The following is a 9,984-nucleotide window of genomic DNA, read 5'->3' on the forward strand; positions in this document are numbered from 1 at the left end:
TCTCGATGCAGGTTTTTATCTTCCTATCTTATTTTGTTTTGGGCCGATAATTGGAAAACCAATATAAGGAACAAAGTTCTCTTCTTTTGACGTATTAGTTGGCAGTCTAAAAACACCTAAATAAGCAGAATTAGTGTTAATCTGAAAGCCTTTTTTTAATAAAAAATTGATATATTCTCACCTTTCCTATATATGATCTATTAATATTTGTTTAGCAGCATGCATGATACCATGAGACTACTGTCTACTAGATAAATGATATTTATTAATCATTACTTACAGGATACATGATTCTTGAGCTGAAAAAAATATGGAACGAAGAAAGTTGGTCAATACTGCAATTAGCACTCCTATGGACGTAGTTTGCGATGGTTTGGAGGAGCCAGCCACTTAGCAAGCTTTACCAAATTCTGAGCTGGACTTGCCCGTGATGTCACACAAAGGACCAACTTGTACCTTGTTTGCAAAGGAGATCTGATCTGCACATGAAAGGAACCACAGATATGCCTGATCTGCCAATGTCAAATGTAATCTTGGGAGTGGACAAAAAGGAGACATGAAATCTATTATCAACAAATTTATTGAATTGGGCCCTTTACAAAAGATTGAAAGATTTTGTCTACAAAAACCAATGGAATTGTAAATAACAAGTATGGAACAACTCAAACCTTCAAGACTTGCTGCTTCCGTGTCACAGCCCTCTTGATAACAATATAAGCCACCTGACCAACAGCACTGTGCAACATCAAGGCTGCCTTAAAAAGCAGGACCCCCTAACAGGGCAGTCAAAAGTGAGCATAGTATGGACAACATTGTTAGCAGTCCAAAGCTTAATTTGAGAGCAGAAGATTGATTGTAAGCAAACAGAGTCGACCAATTTGTGTAATGTTAGTGCTGTCATGCTGCGGATGAATTTGGGACAGGTATCTTGAGAACCAATTAACATGTAATGACTTGCTTACACCATCTGTCAGTCACCAGGGAAGAATTATATGTCATCCCGATTTACAACCTCAACCATCATAGCCTCGGACATCTCTACCAGTCAATCGATAAAGAAATCAACCTTTCTTTGCATGTCTTAGCTGCCATGATTGTTTTGCTGAAACATATTCTAAGGGCTTCTGTGGAGCACAGCACTTGGAACGACCAGCTTAAAACTCATAACGCAACGTCGGGTTTGTAGAGATCTTCGAGTATAGAAAGCCCGTTCAGTGAATTCTGACTTCTCAAAGGACCTATTACCAAAACTGAAATCAAGCTCCTCTCTACCACAATATAGTATAGCACTACTGAAAGTGACAATCCAGCCGACAAGCAGTGAGTTTGTTTGGATCACAAATAATTGCATGCCTTAGTTGAAACACATTGAATTCAACCAAAACTGTGCTTGTCGTGTAAAATTATGAGCCTCCACCTTGATTTGTAATTCTAAGTTCCTTGTATGCTTTCAGCTTCTCTGAATAAAAATTCCCCAATTCTTCAAAAATAGGAGTTAATCCAGTTGGCAAAACATTGGAGGCTGCATAATGAACTTGATTTACTGTTTCCTCATGTTTGGTTCTCTCCTCATCTCTTCTTTTTTTCATTGTTTGTAGTGCCATCATGTGATTATCATGGTGATGCAAACCATTCCCATTGACTGAAACAACTTCCAAGTGCCCATTTATCCCAGCTTCTTTCTGCATAGATTTGAGCCTTCTATCATAAACATTTGAGAGACGATCTGCCTTTAGCTTTAAGTGGCGTTCCTCTTCTTGAGCCTTCCTTAGTCCATGCACAAGCACAGCAAAGTCACTCATTGCTTCAGAAACTTTGTTTTCCGAAATCCTTTTAATTGCTTGAGACCAATCATTGGAGATGATAAATGCAGCTGGAGCTCCAAATCTACTTGGGGAAAAAGGTGGAACACCATCTGGTGTTTCATCCTGTTCTTCAGGAAGCCATTTCATTAACCATCCATTTAAGGCTCCAATGAAGGACTTCTGAGTTTTTATCCATATGTTGAAACAATGGCACCAGTTCAGAAGCTCCACTTCCAGTTTCCTGGTAGCTCTTGCAACATGCTTTCTTTGGGTACCAATATTTGCCTTGAGAAGATGGCTTTTGCTGTGATTTATGGCTTGTAATTGCTTCTGATGATAATCCAGCACAGACTTCCACATTCTTATCAATCTGCACAGCAGGAAAAACAAGTATTAACCATTCAATTATCTGTTTCCCTCTAGTACCAAGAACAATAATCAAAAGCAAGAGGAAAAAAAAAAAAAGGCAAGGAAGCATGAACCTCAAAATCAACAATTATGATAGTCTATGAAGTGGAAATCACCGAGCTACCAATAAAGCTGCAACTTATTGGGTGATATATGTGGCAAAGCCAAAAGGTAAAAACAATAATAGAAGGACTAGATGTTTAATAGAGGATACACATAAAGCTGGCCATCAGAAGACATCCTTTTGAACTGAATGCCAATCTTACCAATGCTGAAGAGGTTTATTTAAAGCCATCTTATTCAAACAAAGGCTTTCTGATGTGCACCACTCCAGTTAAAAAGATAGTACTATTCACAATGTCATGCATCTTGTAATGGCAAACATGATGAACATTTCATACTTTATTAGATAATCAAATTCAAATTCTGAGAACATTATAGAATGAGCTCAGAACAGAGTCTCCGAATAGCTAAGCTGAGATAAAAGAGTTTACAGGTAATAAGCTAATAGTTGTATAAGAAAGATGACCATGTAATTAAGAACTCAATCATACCCTTGGATTAGTTCGACAAGTTGGGGATGCAGCTCCTCATCTCTTATTTTGTGCATCCTACCTGAAATGGTGTCAACTGATTTAATTATAATGTCAATCTTGGCCCGTAGCTTTTTAATAGTTGTCCGAGTAGAATCAATCTTGGGAAACTCTGCTCCTCTTTCATCCAAAGATTTCAGACGCTTCTTCTTCTTCTCATACATGACCCGCACTTTTTCTTCATCCTAGAACAATAATCTAAACAATTTAAAGATATGTCGACAACAAATTCCAAATTATGTATATTCTTCACAAAGTTCCAGTCTTTTCTCTACCAGTAATTATCTCTTGGAATGCATCTTCAAAGATCAAGATAATGATTTTCTACATTACCAATTCCTTTGGTGTTTTCTGCAGATAACTAGTAATTCGATATTACTAACCTTACTATATTATCTTTTAAGTACAGTTAAAAGACAGAAGGCATACAATAAAAGATATCGTCTAATTTTATCAAAGCCAAAAGATTTTCATGGCGTGCATACATGAAACATCAGTGTCTACTACAGTTTTATTTCCAAAGAAAGTAACATATTCATTTTAATTCAGACATGAACTTAACAGAGTTTTCCAGCTAATTCAGCCATAATGCTGCATATAGCAGACTAACCATCTCATATAAAAAAGACAAGCGCATATAAATATTTTGGCATACTATTATCTTGGTCAGACTTTGGTTGTTACCATAATGACTTCAGAGTAACAACCACTTACTGATGCTTCGTCAATATAAAATTAATGGCTGGACCGTGTAGAAGTTAATTCATACAGATTCATTACCATATTAAATGATGACAACATGCAGCAACCTACTCTGTGCGAATTCTTATGTATCAAATTATAAACACACTACATATGTTTCTGCAAATCATTTTTCAATAAACTATTGCAAATATGTATGTGGTGCATAACTACTTTAGAATTAAGATGGGATAGTTTCATATGGATTTGAAATTCAAAGAAAGATATATGAAGTTTAATATTTCTTGTCGAGGTTTGCCTTAACAAATTAGTCATGCAGATGAATTGCATGGAAGTATCCATCTACATAATGTAATATGAAAAGACTGAAGAGAATCATAATACAACATTCTAAGTTAAAAAGTTCATTCAAAACATTTACAACTCATGCATCTAATTGTTACTTACAGAACAAACAAAACTGTCAACACATGATATATCTTTGGTACATTATATACATAAGATAAAGCAATAAAGTGGAGCAATATGACAAAATCTATATGAGGTCACAGAAATGTTTATATATGGAGTAATGACCATGAGACAGTTGGAACCTTGATCTTCAAGAATCATATACTCATCGACAATAGTTTTCTCACAGTTATATTGTTCTTTCGCCTCACCTTCCATCTTCAGAGTGATAAAGAGCAATCCTTATTCTATTTCAAGAGCAAGGATTCTCTTGCGCATAATCACAAATATTCCTTCTTTTAGATTATCTGATGCCTTTGAAAATTGAGAATTTCTCTTTATGTTCGTGAACACTTAAAGCTAATAAATTAAAAGTCTAAAAGATAACCACAATGAGTTGACTCAAAATCAATTGCACAGAACCATTGGAACCTATCTATATCAATGATAATATGTACCTTAACTTCCTTGTACAGTTTCTTTTCCCACACAGACAACTTGTCCAAGGTTGATGAAAGACTGCCCGACCTCATACCAGTCTGGTTATCAGAATAGCCGTTGCTCCCTTTGCTCCTTGATGTACTTGCTGTTCTACATTGTAAACATTTGAAAGGAAGGCATGAAGATAGCAACACAGGCAGAGTCATAGAATCTGCAATATACCGGAAGAGATAACTGCAGCAATATTTACAAGATTTTACTAATCTCAGAATACTGTGGTGGAAATACTGGTCTTTCTAAAGAGGGTACAGTGCACTGCAGTCTTGAGCTATAATTGTAGGCCAAAACTATTAAAAAGTCAAAGCTCAGCCTATTAATCTTTGGCTTCCCAGATAGTAATCTAAGGGGAAAAACACTCAATTATATATCAATTGAAAATGTGAAAATTGCACAAAACTTTTGTAGTATAGATAAATAGAGTGCAAACATGCCAAGATTGTTAAAGCATAAATTGGAAGAGTAGTTTAGCATAGGAGACCCTGCTGTCGCTACTACTTAATTTTGAGCAAATCTCAAACACTAACAAGGTGATATCAAAAGGACCAATATACAGGGTAGATGGACATCAATCATTTCTTTCATTTGAGTGAGTGCATGCAAGAAGCCTAACAAAGAAGCAAGGAATATAATTTATTGCCCCAAAGCTCAGTAGAGCATGAGAAAGAACAGTTCAGAACCACACAATGAAGAAAAAGCTTCAGGCCAATATGTGTGTATAACAAGTTCATGCCTGGATATTGCAGATCATAATTCCTGCAGTAGAAGAGAAAGAAGTCTAATGGCACATGATGTTGGATGTTCATCACGATTCTTAGTAAAAAAATTGATTTTGCGTGAGAACATATTATCATGATTATGAAAAATAAAAAAACCTTAAGAAACTAATAGGACATCTTGGGGCTCAGATTCATCATTGGCAATAGAGAATCGCAACAGCAGAAATTTCCCTGAAGTATTACAATCTTTCCAAATACTACATTATGTAGAAGTAATGTAGGGGTAGTATCCATATAACAGACTGCAAAAAGCTGGAACTGAAAGCTTAGTTTTAGTGCAATCTTCACAAAATCATGTCGTTGTATAAATGGAACTCCGTAAATTTTTCCACCAACATGTTTTAAGATGATAGAGTTCATCAGCAGCGCATTACAAAAACAAGCCTTTATCAAAACAGCACCTTTCACCCTCTGAGGTTATCTGATTAAGTTTAAGGATTTGGCAGCAAAGTTTGAGAGACAAGTAGACAACCATTCTTCCCTCCATTGTGTATAATATTATATATTTGTGTTAAAACATTTAACTGCAAAAAGTTAGCAAGGAGCTCCAAACATAATGTAAAAGAACAAAAACACTGCAAATACCCACCTTTAAGCGTTCTGCTTCCTGTTCTGTATGGCACCTTTCCCACCTCAAGCATCCGTGAAACCTCTTGACCACAATCAGCAGCCAAATTGAAGTGCTCCTTAATTTCCTCCACAACAACCTTCACATCTCTTATTCCAATAGGTGAAGACAACAATGTCGTACTGCTCGTGGCAGATGATAATTTCCCACCGCTAGGCCCACTCTCTTCTACCAGTGAACTGTCATCTCCAAATGTCACCCCTTTCTTCTTCCCACTGGACCCTTCATCCGACCCTTTGCTTCTAACTGTAGTGGCGATTGAACTGCTCTTACTCCCTTTGTCCTCCATCCCTCTCAACTCTTGTACACCTTTTGCCTTCGAACTAGCAACGCTAGAACCCACTTCTCCCGAGCCACCGCCTTCTGCTACCTTTTTCCCTTTCGTCTCCATCTCCTTCACAACTTCCACCTCCGTCTCGTCTTCGAGATCAGGAATGCCTTCTCGCTCCCTCACCTCGCTCGAATTTGGGCTGCCAAAATAAGAATCCATCCCATACCTCCCGTGCGAGTAGTTCGGTGTATATTGCTCGTAAGAAATGAAAGGATCAAAAAAATCCCAAGTAGAGCCTTCCGGAGGTGGAGGAGGAGGCGGAGTGGCAGGAGCTGGCGGTGGTGGACTCATTGCTGGCCGATCAAAGTAATATGGATTATCATATCCTGGATTCCCATACCCATAACTATAATCATAGCCATTATAGGGATAATTAGAATCGTTATACACCATTCCGGGGATAGCAGAGGATGACCTCATGAAGTAATTCTTAGGGCTCGAAACGGCCGATGCGGCCCGAGAAGGCGAAGAAGACGAAGTCTTTCCCTCTCCTTCCCCAATTTTGGCCCCAATTGCTTCCTTAGGACTGGCCTCCGATCCAGACGAGAGATGCAAATGGGATCCCTCGCCGGAGAGGGAGTGCGAGAGCGGCGTCACCGACGACGACAGGCTTCCGCTCGATCCCTTCGATTTTGACTTCCCCTTGCCCTCAGAAGGGAGGGTGAGCACCGGCGACCCCGGCGCCGGCGAATCCGGATCCTCGACGAGCTCCTCGACGACGAAGCGGTGGAGCGCGTCGCCGACGGCGGCGAGAGACTGGAAGTAGGCGTCGTGCGCCGCGGCGAGGGCGTAGCGGCGATCCGCCGCCTTGCGGATCAGCTCCGTGCGGTCACGGCACAGGGACACAATCTTCGACTCCTCCACTCGCGAGCTCCCGCATCCCATCGCCGGCCGACTCCGCCGCCGTCAATCCCCATCGCCGGCGATCTCCGGCATCGACTTGTGAGATCCGATCGAATGACTGATAGTCAGAAATCCTAACACTAGGTTACCGTCCTCGCCATAAGCTTCGCTTCGTTTCCGTCCATAAGAGCTAGTAGTTTTCGCCTTTTCGATTCCCCTTCTCGTAACGGACCGCTACGAGGGTGAGGGAGGCGTTTCGGAAGGATAACAGAGAGGAAAAGAAGCGAAACGGAAACGGGTAGGCGAAATACCGGCCGTTATTGTCGTCAGGAGGACAGCGGAGAGAGAGAGAGAGAGGAAGACGAAGGAAACAGGCGCGCAATTGGGACAGAGAAGGAGAGAAAATAGTTTTTTCTATTTTTTTCTTCTACGCGTTAATTGAGAGGCTTTTTCAGTCCGACGTGGCGGGTTTGATTTTAGAGTTGGAATAGGAAATTACGGTGGGTGGTGACGTTCTTGTTGTTGCCTATTGGCTTGCATTGGCGCGTTTAAGAAAGTCTTTTTTAGCTAAAGATCTTCTTCCGAGGGTGCCGGAAGGAAAGTTCCAACGACTCGTGTTGCGAATCTTACATGACACATTGAGTAAATCCTTCCCACCAATTTCTTACGTTGATGAGTTAAATGCAAGTATAATTAATATGAATAGGGAGGAAGGCCGTGAATTTGAATCCAAGACTCGAAAATACGTAGAGGCGTGGAAAGACGCCGCATGGTTTCGTAATCTTCATGTGGGTCCCAACTGTGTGGGGGCGTGCGTGGAAAGACGTTCCTGCCCTTGGTTGGGCTTTCACGAAAGGAAGGTTCTCGGCAGGAGACGTCACTTTGGCAGTTGGCACTACTAACGGAAAGTCGCTAAATTAGCGACTTATATATAAATTATTCTTTTTTTAAAAGGAATTTTTTTTATATATGTCTATTTTTTAATTAGAGGATTTAAAAAATTTTAAATCGTAACTGAGTCAGCAATTTTCAAATATAACTAATAAAATAAATATTTAAGAGAGTTAACCCCCCCTCCCAACGATAAAAGCTAATCTATCTATAGTGGAAACTTCTATCTACAGGAAAAAGGACTAAATTATGTTGGTAGTTAGTGGTGGGTAGCTTTGTTCAGATTCTGGTGGTGGTTTGGTGGTGCATAATAATTTTCATAACGGTTAGTACGAATAGGTTTCTTTGAATTTATTTTTATCATGTCTGTAATTCAAATACATAAAATAAAAAATAAAAAATCTTACGATTAGAGCGAGCACGATTATTTATACAGTACAAATAGTTTTAAAATATTTAAACCTAGTTTTTTTTTTATCACTTTATGATTATCTATGTCAATTATTAAATATAAAATATAAAAAATATTGTTCTCTAAACAACTTAAGTTTTTAAAGTAGTTGATAAGTTAACATCAATGTATGATATAATACCACACTTGCATAGTTTGTAAATAATTATAGATATAAATTATATAATTTATGAGATAATCCCACATAGAAATAGAATATGAGGTTGATATATGATAATAGTAACTAAGTCCTTATATTATTTTTGTTTTAAAGATAATCTACATATTATATATATATATATATATATATATATATTTATCTATCTTGAAATAGATTAATGGATTGAGCATTAGCACCAGCAGATCGTGCACCTCTTATTTATCATTTATCATTATCATTAGAGATTTGGAAACCATGTACAAAAATAATATATATTTTAAGATAATTGTGGAATTTTTTTTTCATAAGCAACAAAATTGTATGGAATGAACTGATTCACCTTATCGTTATACAATTGAAGCGGACTTTCAATAGAAAAAAAGAAAAAGAAAAGACAACATCAATTCTTATTTCCTTCCAAACAAAAAAAAAAAAAAAACTTGAATTTTAGTTATTTTAAAATAATACCAATTCAATCCTATTCGAATAAGGATCAATTAAAATCTATCTATAATTCGCTTCTTCAAAGGGCCATAGAAAATTAAAAATCCTGCAGTCAAAGGCTGACCTTTGCCTTCTTTGATCCATTCAAGTCTATCGTAATCTTTATGAATAAAAAACACAAAGTAGAAAAAAAAAATAGGCTTCGAATTCAAAGAGATTTGGCCAACTGCAACCTCACCGTCGCCAAAGTCCCGTACGTGCGGTGAATTAAGTGGCCTAAGTCAAAAGAAGCACAACTTCATGAAATCTTAAGTGCATTCATACAAAAGTTGATTGTTTACAAATTTATTCTCACCAAAACCTAGACATATATTTATTTATATATATTTAAATGGGTATACACGCAAATAAGATATTTTAGAAGCTTCTTCTAGTTTCTTTAAAAGCTATTAAAATTTAGGCACAATCACAACACAGAGACGGAAAGGGCAAACGCGTCATTTCGTCTTGCCACGTCAGCTTGTACTCCCGGTGGGTCCCGCTTTACTTCTTTGGTATAGGAAGGGACCAGGTCCCTTTACAGCTAGGACAGGGGAAAAGGCTTTCCTACCCCTTGGGTCAATTTGTGCCTTTTTGGGACGGTTCGTTTGCAGGAGGGTGACGTGTCTGGCGTCGTACGGGCCATGCCGACGCAATCCGACCGCCCGATGACGTCACCGTCTCGCCCAAGGACCACGTTGCGACTCCGGAAGTCGGTGACGTAGTCAGTCGCCGTCCATATGCATCGACGACTACATCTGCCTTAAACTATTTGGAAGGTTAGCGTGTAGCTTTTGTTAATATTCCAGTGGTTGGGTGGATAATAGTGGTTGTTAGTCCGAGTGGATTATTATCAATTTATATTTTTCGGTTGGCTATCAATACTATATTTCTCAGTAATATAATTGAAAATATATTCAACCCTACATTTTTATTATACATTAAAAAAATTATTCATTAAT

The 9,984-nt window shown here is 38.3% G+C and overlaps 1 protein-coding gene across 3 annotated transcripts; it reads right to left on the reverse strand.

Annotated features, from left to right (window-relative positions):
- Positions 1–238: 238 nt before the first annotated feature.
- Positions 239–7,434, reverse strand: LOC140797980 (protein ALTERED PHOSPHATE STARVATION RESPONSE 1-like). 3 transcript variants are annotated; one of them, XR_012110753.1, is made up of 5 exons: positions 5,825–7,434; positions 4,417–4,610; positions 2,768–2,991; positions 669–2,175; positions 239–479 (listed from the first exon to the last, which is right to left on the reverse strand). XR_012110753.1 is itself a non-coding variant. In XM_073151698.1 (4 exons), exons 1-4 carry the CDS (start codon positions 7,077–7,079, stop codon positions 1,404–1,406), a joined length of 2,445 nt encoding a protein of 814 aa, XP_073007799.1. In that variant the 5' UTR covers positions 7,080–7,434; the 3' UTR covers positions 565–1,403. The 3 variants fall into 3 exon arrangements, 2 of the variants coding, with proteins under 2 accessions (XP_073007799.1, XP_073007800.1); XM_073151698.1 differs by lacking the exon at positions 239–479 and having other exon boundaries at positions 565–2,175; XM_073151699.1 differs by lacking the exon at positions 239–479 and having other exon boundaries at positions 565–2,175; positions 4,417–4,544; positions 5,825–7,433.
- Between the last annotated feature and the right edge of the window lie 2,550 nt (positions 7,435–9,984).

Source organism: Typha latifolia, chromosome 11 (assembly GCF_019914945.1).
Source record: "Typha latifolia isolate L0001 chromosome 11, TyphaL0001v2, whole genome shotgun sequence".
Classification (NCBI taxonomy): Eukaryota; Viridiplantae; Streptophyta; class Magnoliopsida; order Poales; family Typhaceae; genus Typha; species Typha latifolia.

Excerpts from the sequence above, each read along its gene's own strand:
- LOC140797980 (XM_073151698.1), bottom strand. The coding sequence starts at position 7,079 with ATGGGATGCGGGAGCTCGCGAGTGGAGGAGTCGAAGATTGTGTCCCTG. Across the intron at positions 4,611-5,824 it reads AGGAAGCAGAACGCTTAAAG|ATTCTATGACTCTGCCTGTG; the intron begins GTGGGTATTTGC and ends GGTATATTGCAG. Across the intron at positions 2,992-4,416 it reads AACTGTACAAGGAAGTTAAG|GATGAAGAAAAAGTGCGGGT; the intron begins GTACATATTATC and ends TTATTGTTCTAG.